The 21364-nt window shown below is 42.9% G+C and overlaps 1 protein-coding gene and 1 pseudogene across 5 annotated transcripts in view; one reads left to right on the forward strand and one right to left on the reverse strand.

Moving 5' to 3' along the window:
- Positions 1-11094: 11094 nt before the first annotated feature.
- LOC129861462 (uncharacterized) lies at positions 11095-15812 on the reverse strand (annotated as a pseudogene).
- Positions 15813-16231: 419 nt separating this feature from the next.
- Positions 16232-21364, forward strand: part of ift122 (intraflagellar transport 122 homolog (Chlamydomonas)) — a 35564-nt gene continuing 30431 nt past the window's right edge. For 2 of the 5 annotated variants that reach the window (XM_055932053.1, XM_055932055.1), the window contains exons 1-10: positions 16234-16424; positions 16791-16857; positions 16964-17048; positions 17142-17220; positions 17383-17459; positions 17581-17647; positions 17734-17880; positions 18672-18747; positions 20099-20290; positions 20803-20941. In XM_055932053.1, the coding sequence (XP_055788028.1) occupies positions 16366-16424; positions 16791-16857; positions 16964-17048; positions 17142-17220; positions 17383-17459; positions 17581-17647; positions 17734-17880; positions 18672-18747; positions 20099-20290; positions 20803-20941 (988 nt within the window). In that variant the 5' untranslated portion in view covers positions 16234-16365. Of the gene's footprint in view, positions 16425-16790; positions 16858-16963; positions 17049-17141; positions 17221-17382; positions 17460-17580; positions 17648-17733; positions 17881-18671; positions 18748-20098; positions 20291-20802; positions 20942-21364 lie in introns of those variants that run through there. The other 3 variants (XM_055932056.1, XM_055932054.1, XM_055932057.1) reach the window with 3 other exon arrangements.

Raw genomic sequence — 21364 nt, forward strand, 5'->3', positions numbered from 1 at the left:
AATCAAACATGCACAGTACAAACACTGAACGTTCAAATAGTCAAACATGCACAGTACAAACACTGAACGTTCAAATAGTCAAACATGCACAGTACAAACACTGAACGTTCAAATAGTCAAACATGCACAGTACAAACACTGAACGTTCAAATAGTCAAACATGCACAGTACAAACACTGAACGTTCAAATAGTCAAACATGCACAGTACAAACACTAAAAGTTCAGTCAAACATGCACAGTTCAAACTGATAGTAAACCATTCATTCGAAACATCAAAGTTTCATTCCATAGACAGAGTTGTGCCTTGGGTTTCCCCAGCAGTGGAGTCCAGTCTTTGTGGGTTAACCACTTCTAAAGGGTCAGTCAACTTTCACACATAACAGAAGTACATTTTCATAACAGTAAAGTTGAATTAAACATGCAAACTACTTCCTTTAAAAAATATATAAAATATTTACTTTCAAGACTATGATAACTTGGGTTTAAATAGGAATAGTACAAACAAATGCACTCACCTGGGTCTGGCAACGGTTGCCTTGGGAATCAGGTTACTCGTGTACAGACCTGAGAAAAAGCTGGAGCCGAGCGTAGTTCACCGGTGTCCTATAGAAGAAAGTTTATTAGCATGTGAACTAGGGCTGGGTGAGCTACAGTCAGAGGATAGCTGTACAGAGCTAGATAGATGGAGAGTATTCAGTACCCCTAATAAAGGAACACATTCATCTCCACTAGAAAAAGGGGACACGGTTTATCAAGAGGGGCCAGGCTTTTTTCACTATACTCGACTTGAGTGGGTTGAGTCACTGACGTTATCTTCCGGTACGGACCCCTTGTGGGGTAAGTGTGTGTATCAGTGCTGTGTGTAAGTTGACTATGCAAACAATTTGGAATTTCCAACACATGGTTTCTTATAAAAACAAGAAGTGACGCAGTCAGTCTTTCCTCAACTCTTAGTCAAGAGAGACTAGCATGCATAGTTTTAATATTAACAGTCTGATTACAATGAAGGACAAGACATGCATCTCTGTGCTGGACCAGCTGCAACTTAACTAGGTCTTTCTTTGCAGCACTTGACCATATGACTGGACAAATATCAAGATAAGATATAACAAAAGCCTGCAGGACTTGCTTTGTGGAGTGTGGTGTCTCTTTATTACAGACAGACCTCTCCCCATCTTTACAACCATTGAATCTATATGTTTTGACCATGACCGTTTATAATCTAAGGTAATATCAAGTGATTTAGTCCCCTCAACTTGTTCAACAGCCACAACATTAATTACCAGATTCAGCTGAGGTCTAGAACTTGATTTGTACCAAATACAATTATCTTAGTTTTACAGATGTTCAGAACCAGTTCATTATTGGCCACCCATTCCAAAACAGATTGGAACGCTTTGTTAAGGGTTTCAGTGACTTCATTAGCTGTGGTTGTTGATGCATATATGGCTGAATCATCAGCATACTACAGTACCAGTCAAATGTTTGGACACACCTACTAATTCAAGTTTTTCTTTATTTTTACTATTTTCTACATTGTAGAATAATAGTGAAGACATCAAAACTATGAAATAACACATATGGAATCATTTGAGATTCTTCAAATAGCCACCCTTTACCTTGATGACAGCTTTGCACACTCTTGGCATTCTCTCAACCAGCTTCATGAGGAATGCTTTTCCAACAGTCTTGAAGGAGTTTCCACATATGCTGAGCACTTGTTTGCTGCTTTTCCTTCGCTCTGCGGTCCAACTCATCCCAAACCATCTAAATTGGGTTGAGGTCGGGTGATTGTGGAGGCCAGGTCATCTGATGCAGCACTCCATCACTCTCCTTCTTGGTCAAATAGCCCTTACACAGCCTGGAGGTGTGTTGGGTCATTGTCCTGTTGAAAAACAAATGATAGTCCCACTAAGCTCAAACCAGATGGGATGGCGTATCGCTGCAGAATGCTGTGGTAGCCAGGCTGGTTAAGTGTGCATTGGATTCTAAATAAATCAAAGACAGTGTCACCAGCAAAGCACCCCACACTATCACACCTCCTCCTCCATCCTTCATGGTGGGAACCACACATGCATAGATCATCCGTTCACCTACCCTGCGTCTCACAAAGACACAGTGGTTGGAACCAAAAATCTCAAATTTGGACTCATCAGACCAAAGGACAGATTTCCACTGGTCTAATGTACATTGCTCGTGTTTCTTGGAACCAAGCAAGTCTATTCTTCTTATTGGTGTCTTTTAGTAGTGGTTTCAGCAATTCGACCATGGCTTCTGTGAATCATTTATTTGGGCTGCAATTTCGAGGCTGGTAACTCTAATGAACTTATCCTCTGCAGCAGAGGTAACTCTGGGTCTTCTTTCTAGTGGTTGGAGCATTGGGTCAGTAACCAAAATGTTGCTGGATTGAATCCCTGAGCTGACAAGGCAAAAATCTGTCATTCTGCCCCTGAGCAAGGCAGTTAAACGACTGTTCCCCAGGCGCCAAAGACGTGGATGTCGATTAAGGCAGCCTCCCGCACCTCTCTGATTCAGAGGGGTTGGGTTAAATGCGGAATACACATTTCAGTTGAAGGCATTCAGTTGTACAACTGACTAGGTATCCCCTTTCCCTTTCCTGTGGGGGTTTCATCATAGCGCTTGATGGTTTTTGCGACCGCACTTGTTTTGCGACTGCAAATTTCAGTATTGTCTGATCTTTATGTCTTAAAGTATTGATGGAATGTAATTTCTCTTTGCTAATTTGAGCTGTTCTTGCCATAATATGGACTTGATGTTTTACCACCCCTACCTTTTCACAACACAACTGATTGGCTAAAATGCATTAAGAAGGAAAGAAATTCCACAAATTAACTTTTGACAAGGCACACCTGTTAATTGAAAAGCATTCCAGGTGACTACTTCATGAAGCTGGTTGAGAGAATACCAAGAGTGTGCAAAGCTGTCATCAAGGCAAAGGGTGGCTACTTTGAAGAATCTAAAATATAAATATTTGTTTAAAACTTGTTTGGTTACTACATGATTCCATATGTGTTATTTCATAGTTTTGATGTCTTCACTATTATTATACAATGGAAACAATAGTAAAAGTAAATATAAACCTTGAATGAGCAGGCGTGTCAACTTTTGACTGGTATTGTACATGGACACACATGATTTGTTTAATGCCAGTGGCAGGTCATTGGTAAAAATACAAACGCATAGAGGGCCTAGAGAGCTGCCTTGCGGAACACCACACTGTACATGCTTGACATTAGAGTTTCCATTAAAGAAAACCCTCTGAGTTATATTAGATAGACAGCTCTGAATCCACCCTATGGCAGAGGTTAAAAAGCCATAACACACATTTTCTCAACAACAGGTTATAGTCAATAATAGCAAAGGCTGCACTGAAATCTAACAGTACAGCTTCCACAATCTTTTCCTTCAACCAATCATCAGTAATTTGTGTCAGTGCAGTACATGTTGAGTGCCTTTCTCTAAAAGCATGTTAAAAGTCTGTTGTTCATTTGTTTACAGAGAAGTAGCATTGTATTTGGTCAAACACAATTGTTTCCAACAGTTTGCTAAGAGCTGGCTGCAAGCTGCTAGGTCTGCTGTTAGAACCAGTAAAGACCACACATTTACCACTCTTGGGTAGTGGAATGATTTTGGCTTCCCTCCAGGCCTGAGTACAAAGACTTTCCTCTAGGCTCAGATTAAGGATATAACAGATAGGAGTGGCTATAGAGTCAACTACCATCCTCAGTAGCTATCCATCTAAGTTGTAAATGCCAGGGGATTTGTCATTATTTATCGATAACAATATTTTTTCCACCTCTCCCACACTAACTATGATATTATTGACTATAACCTGTTGTTTTAAAAAAATATGCTTTTCTTTCATTATTTGTTGTTTTATACATGAGTACGATGGCTTACTGTTCGTTGTTGGCATTTCCTGCCTAAGTTTGCCCACTTTGCCAATGTCATAACTCTCCTGTGCCGATTTGAAGGATCAGGTTACAGTAGGTCCGCTCTACAGCGTGCTCTCTCTCGTAGAGGGGGGAGAGCGGGAAGTCGGCTGTTTTATGGTGGGTAATAAAATACGCAGCCTCTATGCTCTGTAGTGTTCGAGATTGGAATGTAAACTGTGGAACACAGAGAGACTCTTGGACATTCAAAAGTTTGAATAATTAAACAATATTTCTATTTTTGAGAATGTGGGAATGGTCTGTGGTTATTTATTAAAGAACAATCCTGTCAAAGTTGTTTAATATGGTGACCTCGTGAAAGACAGGAGACCCACATTATTTATTTACTTATTTAACCTTAATTTAACTAGGCAAGTCAGTTAAGAACAAATTCTTAACATTACCGTATCTCTGTGTACACTTTTCAATTATCAGATTTACATCTAGATGTTGGATAAAATGAATGAGTAAATATTAAACTATTTGTGAAAAGATGTAATGTGATGTTCTAAATGAGAATTGTTCTTTATTTAAAGGTTTTAACCAAGTCAGTGGCCACGCCCACGTGAGCATAGACTTGGTCGGTATCATGGAACGCCCCCTTCTTCCACAGAGTATAAAACCCACTTCCTACAAAATTTACATTAAGTTAGAGAACGCCGGGACAGAGTCCCCACGTTGGAATGGCTACAATTCTATAGGCCATTAGACCAGACAGTGTGCAGTGGTGGCTACACGGCTGACAAATGGTTTAAAACTACAAGACCAGAAAAGTATAGAGCGGTAGCTACATGTGAAATGGTTAAGAACTACAACTCTATAGGCCAAAGAGACCATTCAGCGTGTAACGTTGGCTACACAGCTAGAAACGGTTCAACTCTAAAACATTGCCACATAAGGAGCAAATCTTAGACGAGGACTTTTCAGTCTGCATCTGGAAATGTACGTAGCCTAGGACGAAGAATACAGGCAACCGCCGAAACACTATTCTATATGACAACATGGGTATGCCTGACGTATCCATTACGAACGCAACCAGAGACTTTTCTGTCGTCTCTCTCCAGCAGATGGACCAGCGACCACAGAGAGAGACAACAAGACATATGCTCGTAAATAAGTAAATTGCAATTTATTTTCAAATGAGTGGTTGTTCATATTCAAAGTATTAGCAATTTCTATGAGTGTAGTTATCAGCTATGAGTTTCCCGCAATTGAGCGGTCCCCACCCCCTTTCCTTTGTCTACCAAGCGTCATATTGGTTTCAACCACTAGGGACTTTTTCTTTGTATCATGTAGCACCCAATTGTGTGTGTGATTATGTAATTCTGTGATTGATTTAGTTAGTAAATAAATACTTGAACCAATTTGTATATCCCTGATTCATGATTTAGGCTATGGTTCGTGCAGATATCCAAGGGTTTGCGACGTTCAAGAATATGACTGATGAGGTAATAATAATACATTAATACAAGACTGTACTCGATAAGATATGAAAATATCTGAAGAATTACATTCGGGAATTGAAACTCTATAAACAACATATTCCCGTGGTGCCCCGACTTCCTAGTTAATTAAAGGCACATGATTAGTTTAATCGCGTAATTAAATGACACATAAAGAATTGATTTGATAAGATACAGTCTTCACATTTAATGATAGTCAATGACACGACACCAATGAAGTTGTAATTCAAATAATTGCCAACATCAAATGGTTTTGTGATGAATAAGCCATCTGATTCGATGAAAGATGGAGTTAAATTTATTTTTTGCCCATATTTTCATTTAAAGTATTAATTGATCTTGGCTTCATAATACAGTTTCTTCTTCTTTTTGTTGAGTTTAGTCACATAAGTTTTCAATTTGCAGTAAGTCAGCCAGTCAGATGTGCAGCCAGACCTATTAGCCACTCCTTTTGCCCATCTCTTTTAGCCATGCCGTTATTCAATTCCTCATCATCCATGGAACCTTAACAGTTCTCACAGTCAGTTTCTTAACAGACGCATGTTTATCAAGAATTAGACAAAGCAATTTCATAAATTAATCAAGTACAGGGTCTGGATGCTCCTTATTCTATAGCTAGAGGACTCCTGATATCTGCCTGTTTTCCCAGCGGCCTACTTGGTGTGTGAACCATTGTGTGAACAAATTATGAGCAGTCCACACTTGGACTGCTCATAATTTGCATATAGTTGTTGACACATCAACCAGGATCAAGGAGCAGGGCAATTTGTGACTTGTTTTGGTAATCAGTGGCTGTATTGGAGGGGGAGTGATTTCACCTCCCCTAGGCAATCAGCAAACAGTACAGGGAGGTGTGCTCTCCACCTCTGCTAGGCAGTTAGCGATTATTGTTAGTTATTCAGTCTCCCCTGGTGTCTCAGCGGCAGCTTTATGCAGTGGTCATGTCAGTGGTGCCGAAAAAAGACAGTTCTGCGAAGTTGTTCAAGGAAAGAAAGAGAGGGAGGCTCCACACCACTCACTTGAGTATGTTACCTAGTTATTTACAGATGATCAAAATTTGCTCTTTTGTAGCTTTGTCAACTATGTGTGTGTTTCTATACCTGTTTGCACCGATCCCTGTAGGCTTTACAGACACTCCCCACCCCTTGGCTGCAACCCTTCTAATTTAGTGTACCTTGCACGCACAAACCATGTGGAATTCCGGGTCTCTGGCAGCGTTTGGAACTGCCGATCTGTGGTCAAGAACGCTGAGTTCATATCAGACTATGCTGCCCTTCAGTCCATTGACTGTTTGGCCCTGACGGAGACATGGATTCACCCCTACACTGCTACTCCAGCTGCTCTTTCTTCATCTGACTATGTTTTCTCTCATAGTCCAAGATCATCTGGTCGTCGCGGTGGTTGCACAGGTCTACTCATTTCTCCTAAATGGAGATTTTCTATTTTCTCCCTCTCTCACCTGTGTCGTGTCTTTGGCTATGCCGGATTAAGTGATATGACATGCTATTCTATAAAATCCTTTCTCTGTAATTAATATTACCTGATTGAGCTAATCATGTAAATGTAATTAACTACAAAGTCGGGGCACCACGAAATAATATTTATAGAGCAGTTATCTTCCGAATAAACTCTTAAAGACCTAGAAATATTTTACATCAATATTTCAGTCTCATCTGAAAGTTGTAAATTCTTGGTTATCTTCATGAACCCTGGCTAACAAGTGGAATCAGCAATACAAAATTGGGTTTAATTATTTATTTACTAAATACCTAACTAATCACACAGAATTACATATACACCGAATGAATCATACCTTTATTACAAATTATGTCATAAAGGAAAACGTCCCTAGCGGATGGAACAGATATGACAGCTAGTTACACAAAGAAAAGGGGGCTGGGTTTGAGTGAAAGAGCAGGAAGACTGAGGAACAAAGGGAGAAGCGATGTCTCTATCGTAAATACAGGATCTTATGCATTCTAAATTACCGCCCATTTGGAAAAGGAAAATGCAATAAATATTTACTCTGAGCTGCGCTTCGGTAGGTTGGTCGTAGATGCTGGTCGTGTTGGCCAACAGAGATTTTCCTGTCCTCGGAAGAATGTCTCTGGTGGTAAATTGGATACGTTGTAGTAACGTCGTTGTGTGGTAGACGGGATACTCTCTCTGTTCTTTCCTAGCCCACGTTTGTAGCTGCTGTTGCTAACTTAACGGCTAGGAGGTATTACTTCTGTATCGAATAAGAGTTCAAAGTTCATACCATTCGCAACCAAAGCTCACGCTGAGGTTGGCTTCGCTCTGTAGTTATTATCTGAACCCTTCTGACATCGCATCGTCATCCTAATGTACCCGGAACAGAAGGTTACATTTTCATCAAGGGCTTATATAGTGGAGGGAGAAGGGTGTGTTTTCATAGTTTTATAACCCATCTCTCTTCACAGGGGCAGGCCACTGATTGAGCAGAGCCCTAACCTTATGAAAACCCAAATCTCTCATTTGGAAGCTAAAATTACATTTCACCAATAATTTTATATTTAAACATTTGAATTGCACAACAATTCCATGTGAATCTGATAACTATAATGTGTAGACTTTCCACTGTACTGTTTATGTCATCCTATCATTGATGAGAATGTCTCAGATGACAACCGAACTGACATCATATTCATTAAGTACCAACGCATATGTTCAACTGGTTGGATTCCCAAAATATGGTTAATTTCCCCCACCTGATATTCCCAGAATCTCTGTTAAACAAAGGGTATTCAAGAGTCCCTCTGTAGAGTCAAGAGAGAGGGAAGGGAGAAAGGTATTTATGAGGGGGGTCATAAACCTTACCCACAGGCCAACGTCATGACACCTGTCCATTTCCTCATTTGAATTCCATGTTGTCACTATCACTGGTCCACTCAAGTTTAAGAATATTGTAATCTATCTCACACCAGGTGCCCTTGGAGAGTTCCTCAATGAGCTTTACACCTTGATAAACTAATTTCCTGACAATGGCTCACCGCTCTTCGTACTTGGTGACTTCAACCTCCCGACGTCTGCTTTCGATTAATTTCTTTCCAACACTCTCTTTTCACCTACTAATCTCACTGTAACCCCACCCCAGGTCTCTGATCACAACTTTGTTTCCTTTTCTGTCTCCCTTTCCTCCAACCCATCCGTCTTTCCTCCAACCCATCCGTCTTTCAGATGGGACGTTAAACGGGTGTCCTGACTCTCTGAGGTCATTAAAGATCCCATGGCACTTATCGTAAGAGTAGGGGTGTTAACCCCAGTGTCCTGGCTAAATTCCCAATCTGGCCCTCAAAACCATCATGGTCACCTAATAATCCCCAGTTCACAATTGGCTCATTCATCCCCCTCCTCTCCCCTGTAACTATTCCCCAGGTCGTTGCTGCAAATGAGAACGTGTTCTCAGTCAACTTACCTGGTAAAATAACGGTAAAAAAAAAATAAAAAAAAATAAAAACCCTAACCACTCAGCCCCTACCCAGATGGTCATGCGCCATCACAATCTTCACTCTCTCTCTCTTCCACTACTCTCCTCTTCTATCATATCATCTCTCCCTTCTGCTAAATCCCTCTCCATTCTGTCTCCTGATTCTGCCTCTTCGACCCTACTCTCCTCCCTTTCCGCATCCTATGACTCGCACTGTCCCCTTTCCTACCGGCCGGCTCGGCTCTCCCCTCCTGCTCCATGGCTGAGTGACTCATTGCGAGCTTACAGAACAGGGCGGAGCGAAAATGGAGAACTAAACTTCCGGAGGACCTATCATCCTTTCACTCCCTCCTCTCTACCTTCTCTTCCTCTGTAGCCACGGCTAAAGCCACTTTCTACCACTCTAAATTTCAAGCTTCTGCCTTTAACCCTTGGAAACGCTTTCCCACCTTCTCCTCCCTCCGTAATCCTCCACCCCCCCTCCTCCCTCACTGCGGACGACTTTGTCAACCACTTTGAAAAAAAGGTTCACAACATCCGCTACTCTTTAACTCACCCTATTGAGTCCACTGGTCTCAGTCACACAGTACTACCCTACGCCTTGACTTCATTCTCCCCTCTCTCCAGATGACATCTTGCGACTAGTGTCTGGCCACCTGGCAACTTGCCCGCTCAACCCCGCCCCCTACCTCCCTTCTCCAGACCATCTCTGGATACCATGTCCCATTCCTCACTTCCCTCATCAACTCATCCCTGACCACTGGCTGCGTCCCCTCTGACTTCAAAATGGCCCGAGTTGCTCCCCTCCTTAAGAAATCCAACACTCAACCTGTATCCCTTTTTTTCTTTCCAAAACACCTGAGCGTGCTGTCTCTGATCAACTTTTCATTATCTCTCTCAGAATTATCTTTTTGACCCAAACCAGTCAGGCTTCAAGATGGGTCACTAAACCGAGACTGCTCTTCTCTGTGTCACAGAGGCTCTCCGTACTGCCAAAGCTAACTATCTCTCCTCTATTCTCATCCTCCTAGATCTATCCGCTGCCTTTGACACTGTGAACCATCAGATCCTCCTCTCCACCCTCTCAGGGCTGGGCGTCTCAGGCTATGCACAATCTTGGACTGCATCCTACCTGGCAAGCCACTCCTACCAGGTGATGTGGAGAGGATCTGTGTCTACACCACGTACTCTCACTACTGGTGTCCCCCAGGGCTCGGTTCTAGGCCCTCTCCTCTTCTCTCTATACACCAACTCACTCGTCTCCATCATATCCTCACATGGTCTCTCCTATCATTGCTATGCAGATGACACTCAACTACTTTTTCTCCATCCCCCCTTTTGACACCCAGGTGGCAACGCGCATCTCTGCATGCCTGGCAGATATCTCAACTTGGATGTCGGCCCACCACCTCAAGGTCAACCTCGACAAAACGTAACTGCTTATCCAGAACACAGCATTCTGCATGGTTTTCAACCTTCCCAAGTTCTTCCATGTCACCCCGCTCCTTCGCACACTCCACTGGCTTCCAGTTGAAGCTCGCATCCACTACAAGACCATGGTGCTTACCTACAAAACAGCAAGAGGAACTGCCCCTCCCTACCTTCAGGCTATGCTCAAACCCTACACCCCAACCTGAGCACTCTGTTCTGCCACCTCAGGTCTCTTAGCCCTCCCACCCCTACGGGCGGGCAGCTCCTGCTCAGCCCAGTCCAAGCTCTTCTCTATCCTGGCACCCCAATGATGGAACCAGTTTCCCCTGAAGCTATGACAGCATCTTCCGAAACACGTAACCAGCACTTGCACTTGATTTAATGCACTAACTGTAAGTCACTCTGGATAAAAGGTCATTTACAAAAATGTAAATGTGTTAATCACATCAGACCAACAAATATTTTAAACATCATTCACATAAGAGTCACAGGAAAATATTTTGCATTATCTCTTATACACTATTTTAGGCCCAGCATTTGGAACTTTGGCTTTCCTGGATACAGCCACTATATTGTGATCACTGCATCCAATGGGTATGGATACAGCTTTAGAACAAAGATCTACAGTATTAGTAAAAATGTGATCAATACATGTGGATGATCTTGTTCCTGTAGAGTTTGTAAACACCCTAGTAGGCTAATTAATAACCTGAACCAGATTACAGGAACTGGTTACAGTGATAAGCTTCCACTTGAGCGGACAGCTTAATGAAAACCAGTCAAAATTCAGGTCTCCAAGAAAGTAGACTTCTCTGTTTACATTACATACACTATCAAGCATTTCACACATATTATTTAGATACTGACTGTTAGCACTTGGTGGACTATAGCAACACCCCAAAAGAAAAGGCTTTAGATGTACCAGGTGAACTTGCAACCACAACAATTTAATAACACTTGATATAAGATCTTCTCTAAGCATTACAGGGATATAGCTTTAAGCACTAGCTGTCAGAGCAGCTCACAGATTACTGCACCTGTACATAGCTCATCTATAATTTAGCCCAAACAACTACCTCTTTCCCTACTGTATTTATTTTTTTTGCTCCTTGGCATCCCATTATTTCTATTTCTACTTTGCACATTCTTCCACTGCAAATCTACCATTTCAGTGTTTTACTTGCTATATTGGATTTACTTCGCCACCATGGCCTTTTTTGCCTTTACCTCCCTTATCTCACCTCATTTGCTCACATTGTATATAGACTTATTTTTCTACTGTATTATTGACTGTATGTTTGTTTTACTCCATGTGTAACTCTGTGTTGTTGTATGTGTCGAACTGCTTTGCTTTATCTTGGCCAGGTCTCAGTTGTAAATGAGAACTTGTTCTCAACTTGCCTATCTGGTTAAATAAAGGTGAAATAAAAATACATACAGCAACACCTCCCTCATAAGCATTCCTGTCTCTTCTGTAGATGTTATATCCTTGTATTGCTACTGCTGTATCATCAAATGAATGATCTAAGTGAGTCTCAGAAATGGCTAATATATGAACATTATCTGATGTTAGCAAGTTATTGATTTCACAAACCTTATTTCTAAGGCTACATATATTAATATGGGCTATTTTCAGCCCTTTTCTGGGTAGCTTATCAGAGAAAGACATAATATGGAAAAAAGAAAACAGCAAGATAAAGAAATATATACTTTCAACAGTCCATTAATCAGTTGGTATGTTTAAGTGTTTGTGTGTGTGCTGCGGGGTTGATGCTTCGAACCCATAGGCTTGGCTTTCTCATCCTTTCCAGACTTTTGGGAGGGAGGGTGGACAATGAGGGTGGACACTGAGCCTGTCATAGCGGATGTAAGCAATGTCCCAACGCGCTCTGGCAGCTTTTACGGCTGGGATAAGTTCTTTCCTCTTCTGGCGCACAGCTTCAGGATAGTTCTCATTAAGCAAGATATACATTCCTCTCAAGTTCTTTGCTCTTTCCAGAACAGCTACCTTGTCCTTGAACCTCAGGAACTTGACCACTATCGTCCTGGGCATGTCACCTGGGCCGGTGCCTGGTTTTCCAGTCGTGTGGGCGCGCTCCAACTCAATCTTCCTGTGATCCATCTTCAGTTTCTCAGAGATCATTTCCCTCACTTTGTCCTCAGACTCCATCTAGGTCTCATGTGGAGATTCTGCAATTCTGTCCACAACCATGTTGTTCCACCTTGATTGTCCCTCGAGATAATCTGATTTCTCCAAATTTAAAAATGTAAGTATGCTCCCTCTAATTCTCACGTCTCTTTCTCTCGCTCTCTCTCTCCTCCCGGAGGACTTGAGACCTAGGACCATGCCTCAGGACTACCTGGCATTGACGACTCCTGGCTGTCCCCGTCCGCAGTCCACCTGGTTGTGCTGCTGATCCAGTTTCTGCCTGTGGCTATGGAGCTCTGACCCGTTTACCAGATGTGCTAACTTGTCGTGCTGCTCATCTGCTGTTCTGCCTGCGGCTATTGAACCCTGACCTGTTCACCGGAACTTCTACCATATCCCAGACCTGCAGTTTCCTCCATCTCTATCCCTCTATCTACCGCACCTGCTGTCTCAACCTCTGAATGCTCGGCTATGAAAAGCCAACTGACATTTACTCCTGAGGTGCTGACCTGTTGCACCCTCTATAACCACTGTAATTATTATTTGACCCTGTTGGTCATCTATGAATATCTTGAAGAACAATTTAGCCTTAATGGCTATGTATACTTACAGTATAATCTCCACCGTTGCAGCCAGAAGAGGTCTGGCCACACCTCTGAGCCTGGTTCCTCTCTAGGTTTCTTCATAAATTCCTGCCTTTCTAGAGAGTTTTTCCTAACCACTGTGCTTCTACATCTGCATTGCTTGCTCTTTGGGGTTTTAGGCTGGGTTTCTGTATAAGCACTTTGTGACATCTGCTGATGTAAAAAGGGCTTTATAAATACATTTGATTGATTTATCAGTTGCATTTCCAGAGGCTCAACATCGAAGTCCAATTCAATAGAAATGTGTCAATAGGCTTTTAAAACATGATTAAACAGTTTATGTAATACAATCATGTTGAGTGACAGTTGCTTTGTTACTACTGAGTCTTGAGAGTAGATGGGATCAGTAGAAGCCTAATCTCTGGATTATTTCCAAGAGAGATACCGGTATGTTCGCCAGGTTATAAGCCTAATGAAATAATAACTAGAATATTCTTCCATTAATAAAACAGGTTGTGATAAAATGTGACATTGCAGTTCCTCATAGTTCAGATTCCCAACCTCCCATGGTTCTCCCACAACCAGGCATGGTACTTGTTCAGTTTATGGTCCTAAGGTTTCACCTATGTAAACACACACACACACACACACACACACAAATATACACACAAAGTTAACCTTATCTAAATCCGTCACTTACATCCAATATTCTTTTTTTAGCATAAAATATGTGCATTTCATCCTGAAATGAAAAATGGAAAACCTGGTCTTGTTGAGGAAGATGGTGTCCACCAGGAGCTTCCAGGGGTCATGGAACAGAGTCTCCTGCACCAGCTGGAAGGGGGAGCGAAGAGTGGTCCACTTCCTCTTGGGGGTCTCAAACCTGTGCCGGGACTGACGGCAGATCTAAGAAAAAGGGGTTTTGATAACAAATAAACACCGTTTTTTATTAAACTGACATTTCTCTCCAAGAATGGCAAGTTCTGTTAAGCTCAACCATTTATTAAATTATGACCATCTCTCAGTTACTTCCTGCTGAAAGAAGGACTGGTCTTCTGTTTCTCTCCTAATAGTTCTGTGCAGAACAGGAACAACAGGCACCTAAGGCATCACTACACACATTGAACATGTTATTGGTCAATACACTGAAACCAGGTCCAAGAAGACGTAAAACATTTTCTCTATCTAGGCATCATTGTAAATGAACATTATGCATCATAACTCATTGCACAATGCACATACATACTGCTCTGGGGATCTTTTAGTGGTGTACAGCGTCCTCCAGTAGTCTGGGGAGATGATAGCAGCGCTTCATCATATACCTCTGCCTCTATATCCACCACGCACTTTCCTTCCCCCACTCTCTCACCCTCAGCCTCCCCCTCTCAGAAGCAGACTGTGTGCACACTAAGGACTGGGACATCTTAAGGTGACACATGAAGCCACTCTCCTTGACCAATGAGAGTGTCCTGTAGCTCAGTGGGCGGTGCCAGCCTGACCAGCTTCTCTCTCAGCAGCCCTGGCCTCCTCTGGGGGCTCTTCTCAAGTACGACATCATCAACTGGCTCAGCCGACACAGCCTGCAGATGCCTCTCAGTCTCATTGTTATCACCATCATCATCACCCCTTCTCACAGAGGTTTGTATGTTTCTCTCGTTAATGTCCTCATTGGTGTCTGATGTGTGGCCAGTTTCTGTATCTCTCCCAGCTGCCTGTCTGTGATTCACCTGGCCAAGGGAGGTCTGTCGGGGGTATACTGAGTTGACAAAGTGCCTTTTCCTCTAACTCTGAGTTCTCTGCTTGTAGGATTTTGCAAAAGAGGCTATTTTTGTGTTATTTGGAGGAAAGCGTAATATTCAACCCTCCTCTTCCATATTTTACTCCGTGTCCTGTCCGTCTATGTCCTGCCTGTATGTGTTTTGCCTGTCATCAGTGACCTCTTAGGTGTGACGTGTGTGTTCCTGATGACCATTCCTCTGTCTCTCCTGGCTGGGCTGTGGGGTCACAGCTGCACTGCTACTCCTGGCTGTTGTGACGTCAAAGTTGTCTATCTGTAGATCCCCTCTGCCATCTTTAGGAGGAAGGCTTGATGAGACACTCTGGACGGAACCTCTGTCCCTGGGGACTGCAGAGGTAGACAGATCAGTTACCTCATATGGAATTATTGATCCAACTTTATGATCTCACTCTGCAATGCAGTTAGCCCCTAGCCCTGACAGTAAGATACAGACATACTTCAGTGATGTTTACATGCAACAAGACTTAAAAATGAGAGCATATGATGGAGAAAAAAATCTGAATAATCTTGTTATATAGATGTCCATTTTGCCTGCAGTCTTCCCACTTTCCCTCTGCCTCACCACTATCTCCCAGCCCAGTGGCTTTCTATAAGGCTGGCAGTCATGCCAGAACGGAGAGAAGGTGAAAATGCCATGCCTCATCCTCCTGTCTGGTCAGCTGACTCCTGGCTGCATTTGGATCAGCCTCACAGGCCATCTCTGTATTGGACCCAACTGGTTTCCTAACAGTCATATCTGAACCAGGAACAGCCATAGTGTCTGTGTCTCCACCAGGATTAGTGTGTGTCAGTGATGGTGTTCTCTGTGTTGAGGTCATTGTTTTTAAACCTGGTTGTGACCGTGTTGTTGTTGTCAGTAGGTGAAACACAACTTTTATCAAAAGTGGACTGTCCCTCTCACAGCCTGCGAAGGAGCTGACTGTCCCCTGTTGAGTTTCATGTGGCTGATATCCTCATGCTCCAGTCCTCTCTCGTCTTCAGTCATGATGTTGCTCTCTCCATCTATCTGGGGTTGAAGCTCTATACCTAGCTACCACAAACAAAAATATGAATTAGAACAGTAAATTTACTGTCCATCATGTCATATGGATTGGGCAAATAGGTGAGTATTAACTAGATAACTTAACTAACTAGCTAACAAGCTAGCTAAGTAATGCATTTGCAGAGGCTTGATCTGACAGCTGTGTTTTGTTTACATGCCTCATCATCACGTGCTGTTCTAGAAAAATGTTGCATATTACTTAATGATCGAGTTTAATAAAGTTGTCGGGTGCTAGGCATTTCAGAGACATGACATCAACATCTTTGGATAAATTGTATCTGCCGTTGTGCTGTGTGAAGTTCTGTGAACTAGTTTGTGAGCGACTCTGCTTAACTCATGCGCAGAACACAGGAAGGAGGACAGGAAAGAGAGAAGGGAGTCTGCGCACAAGCAAGCAAGCAGGTCCTGCCATGTAAACGATCCTCGGCCCCAATGAAAAGATAGCAACCTGTTGAACAACCAAACGTGTATCTTTTTAATTTGTTAAAAAGGCAAAATGAGGGCAGTTCCTACGTGGATTGACAAAGTACATGATCGCGACAAAGTTGAGCAATGGTAAGATATCCAGCCTTTGCATTTGCATTTACAATTTTATCAACAGGCCTGATGTTGCACAGTTGGGAGTGTTGATAGCAACGGCGGTTACTATGTAAACTCCCGCAGTGGCTGGCTAGCTAGCTAGCCAACTGTAGCAAGCTAGCTTTGTTTACTAAGATTTTCACTATCCATTTCATGCAATCTTAAAATAAATGATCTGTCTACTAACGAGTGATAACGTTGCTACTTAGCTAGGTAATCTGTTTGCGTAGCTAAGCACAGCTAGAACATTAATGCTAGCTAGCAGAGCAGCTACTTTTGGCATAATAGCATAATTGAAACAGGTTTTCAGAATATTGTGATTGCAGTACATTCTCTCCCTAGTATCTACGACCTTGCCTTCAAACCAGATGGCAGCCAGCTTATTGTGGCAGCTGGGAATCGTGTTTTGGTGAGTTTGGGGATGATGATGATGATGATGCCATTGGTTTTCGAGTCATAGCTAATTTGAGGAGAGTGGAATTGGATACAATAAGTATTGCATATTGTCTTTCCAGGTGTATGACACATCAGATGGAACTCTCATTCAGCCTCTGAAAGGACACAAGGACACCGTGTACTGTGTCGCCTACGCCAAAGATGGTACTTAGTACAGTATACTGTTAACACACCAATCTGGATGTTCCCAATAAACAAACACGAGTCTGTTGGGTCTCACATTGTGCTTCTCTGTAGGGAAACGGTTTGCCTCAGGTTCTGCTGACAAAAGCATCATCATCTGGACATCTAAACTGGAGGGTATTTTGAAATATACGTGAGTGATCATGATTATTACCATATAATTAGGAATTAGAATAGTTTAATAGGATCTCTATGATTATTACACACATTACAACATTATCAGTAGCATTATGTTTTGTTGAGGTCACTCCTGGCTCACTCTCTATGCATATTTTGTTTGTCTGTTGCTCCTCAGACATAATGACTCCATCCAGTGTGTTGCCTACAACCCAGTCAGCCACCAGCTGGCCTCCTGCTCCTCTGGGGACTTTGGTGAGTGGTACACTGGGATTGTCCTGTCCTCTACACCTCTACAGGGAAGGGGTTAATTAAAGGGGTGTTGAACACATCCAGTCATAAGAGCAGCATCTGTATAATTTGTTTCTCTCTCTAGGTCTGTGGTCCCCAGAACAGAAATCTGTATCCAAGCACAAAGTCAACAGCAAGATAACATGTTGTGGGTGAGTATAGAGAAATTGCTGCTATCTCCTTTTTGTTTGGATAGCCTCTCTTATGGTCAGTATTGTCATAATCCTTTTGACCGCAGGTGGACCAATGACGGTCAGTACCTGGCCCTGGGAATGATGAACGGGGTGGTGAGCATCAGGAATAAGAACGGAGAGGAGAAGGTGAAAATAGAGCGACCAGGAGGATCCTCCTCTCCTATCTGGTCCATCGCATGGAACCCCTCCAAGTGAGTCACTCTCCTCTCATGTGGGTTTTTTGCTGTGTAAAACATTTTAAAACCTGAGTGTGCTATGTCTTGGAGAGTAAAGGTTTACTGCTTTTGAAATCAACAATAATACTTTTTTTCCTGAGTGATATTTCTCTGTATTGAGTCTTTTTAAGCTGCCTGTTCACAATGTGAAACAAGCATGGTAGTGAAAATCAGAGAATGACAGTGTATGGCCTGTAGACAGCCAGCAAGTGTCAGTGTTTGACCAGGCAGGCTCTGACAGGGACTGGTGGAAGTGGATGCCCTTCTGTGAGGGAGAGGACAACGAGGCGGTGGATGTGGACAGCAGCATGCCAGAGCCCCTGTGCCTGCTCATTGACACCGCCTACAGCCAGAGCTGCAGTGGCAGGGTAGAGGTCCTGGGGCTAGGCAGGCAGCTGGAGAGAGAGAGGCAGGTAGGAAGAGGAGCAGAAACGGACAGGTCTGAAGGAGACGAGGGGGAGCCCATGCTGCAGGGAGTGTTCTCTGATCCAGACCACTTCAGCCAGCTCAGGTAGGGAAGGCAGAGAGGGAGGACAGGGAAATTGAGAAAGGTAACATCAAAACTCAGGGAAATACTTTGGTTAGGTCTAGATTTATATGTTTGGAGGCAACACAATGATATAGGACACTTACTTTTACCATACCAGTGAGATGTAGGGTTTAATGTACCTTTTAGGTGAATACGTTTTGAGATCTTTCTAAATCCAGTTTAATTGTCAGAATGTTAAAGTGGAAAATATAAACTCATGTTGGAGTGTCTCTCTTAGGGATGAGCACAATGACATCCTGGCTGTGGCAGACTGGGGTCAGAAGCTGTCCTTCTATCAGCTCAGTGGAAAACAGGTGTGTGTCTGCAAAAAGCATGTCCGTGAACCATCTCCCCAACATTTACTTCAGGCGTCTGGAATTTAATGAATGTTTTTGCCTTCTTCCGGCCCATCTGGATAGTGGGAACATTTTAGATAAACATTTTGGGTTTGTTTCCACAGCAAATGAATAAATAGGCTACATGTCTAACATAAATAAAACATAAAATATACTAAAAATGCAATGGTGAAAGATATTGAAAAGAGCAACTTTGCTTAATAGAAACTACTGTGTAGCACATCGGTGTGTAGGACACATAGTTGTTACATACAGATCAAGTAAGTAGCGCTTCATTAGTCTTGACTTGTATGAGCCGAAACAGCTTATGGAAGCAGGAGCATGAGCCAAGTACACCCCCTGGACAGGACGCTAGTATATCGCAAGCCCCAATCTATCTCATGCTGAGTGCCAAGCAAGGATGGATTAGGTCCCATTTTTACAGTCTTTGATATGACTCGGCCCGGGGATCGAACTCTCAACCTTCCAATCTCAGGACGGACACTCTAACCACTGAATTGGTTACAAATCAATAGGCCTAGGTTATGACCATGGGTTTAGGTTGTGCTCCCAGATGGACACCGGTGATTGGTCAACGAAACCCCAATGGCCTCGATGCTATCACTCATCCACGATAACACATAAACCACTTAAGGAGGCCACTGTCTGAGACCTTTAAGCCCTGTATTTTCTGTTGCAATTAGCCTGTCAGGGACTATTGAAACCGTAACACTGCACTGGAAATGATCCTGTTCGGCGATTAATAATGATTCCGTCACTACTCCTCCTCCCCCATATCCCCCTCGGTAATATTGTAATTACAGACAAATATGCACTGTTTCATTACCCTGCCATGGAACCTTAGTCTCATGTGTTGTCACTGGGCTGTTTATCAGTGTAAGTGAACATGCTGTTTTGATTACCGTGCTATGAGTAGTCTGTAATGAAAAAAGGGAGGTTGTCCAAAAGGGTTTTATTTCAGGGTAAAAGAATGGACTGTCAGGCGGTTCTTTTTCAGGGTGAGGAGAAACAGATGCACAGAGTCGGGGAACTGATATGACGTTGCGCAAATGGACTTCAAGTGCCAGCACAATAGAGCCTATTTAGAAGCAAGAAAGTGTGTATGTGTTTTTCCATCTCTTTGGTCAGGCGCTTAAGGGGATGGACTGTAGGCTTTCCCGATATAGTGCACTACCCTGTGGCTCTGGTAAAAAATAGTCCATTCCCCAAGTCAGGGGAAATCCTTGGCCTAGACAATCATAGCCCAGATAAAGGTCAATAAATATGAAGTAGACTTTGTTATTTCAATATCTGTTCCTCTCTCTCTCAGATTGGGAAGGACAGAACTCTGACCTATGACCCCTGCTGTGTCAGCTACTTCTCCAAGGGGGAATACATTGTGATGGGTGGCTCGGACAAGCAGGCCTCCCTCTACACCAAAGATGGGGTGCGGCTCGGCACCATCGGGGAGCAGAGCTCCTGGGTGTGGACCTGTAGAGTCAAACCTGACTCCAACTATGTGGTGTGTCTCTTTTAGTCACGTGTGTGTACATTTGAGTAAATGTGTGAACTGTATATAAATGAGTGTACGTGCGTGTGTCTAAAGTGAACTGTATTGGAACGCTATAATTTAAAATAGTGCTGATATGATGCTGAGACATGTTGTGAAGAACGCAGAGCTGAAATGATAAAATGCTACTGACAACGCTACAGATGTCATCTGTCAGATCAAATGTTGATGCAACCTCATATCACTTTGGGACACATTTAGAGATGAGTTATTTTTAACTTGTGGGAAAAGCATCTGTAATCATTCATAGAGAACATGGAAGTAATATCACTATATCTTTCTTTTGGATTATATTAATACTAACAACTCATATGGGAGGGCATAAGGTACCTTGCTGACATCTCCACATTGTCTCAGACAGGGCTTTAACAAAAAGAAGGAACACCCTGTCTCTCTGTCTTTTCATGGAAGTGTTAATGGGAACCACTGCTACATTGAACTCTCATTTCCTCTCCTCTGTTTAGGTGTTGGGCTGCCAGGATGGGACCATAGCCTTCTTCCAGCTCATCTTCAGCACGGTGCACGGCCTGTACAAGGACCGCTATGCCTACAGAGACAGCATGACTGATGTCATCGTCCAGCACCTCATCACTGAACAGAAAGGTGGATTAATTTAGACTAGGGCTCCTCAACCCTGTTCCTGGAGAGCTACCCTCCTGTAGGTTGTCGCTTCAACCCCAGTTGTAACTAACCTGATTGTGCTTATCAACCAGCTAATTATTAAAATCAGGTTGCGCTAGATTAGTGTTGGAGTGAAAACTTAAAGGACAGTAGCACTCCAGGAACAAGGTTGGATAGCTCTGATTTAGACAGTACACAGTGTTGTACTTCTCTTATTAGAATTCAGAAAAGGCCTGTTTTATTCAAATTCAAATCTGTAGCACCTTGCGTGACCTTTTACCTCTTCAGTGCTAGCAGATCTGATGGAACTGGATGGGTGTAAGCAATACGGTGGTCCATTGGAAGGCTATGTAGAGTCACACCATCTGGTCTATTCAGGACTATTGGGGACTGGGATTATATGCC

This window comes from Salvelinus fontinalis, chromosome 8 (assembly GCF_029448725.1).
Source record: "Salvelinus fontinalis isolate EN_2023a chromosome 8, ASM2944872v1, whole genome shotgun sequence".
Classification (NCBI taxonomy): domain Eukaryota; kingdom Metazoa; phylum Chordata; class Actinopteri; order Salmoniformes; family Salmonidae; genus Salvelinus; species Salvelinus fontinalis.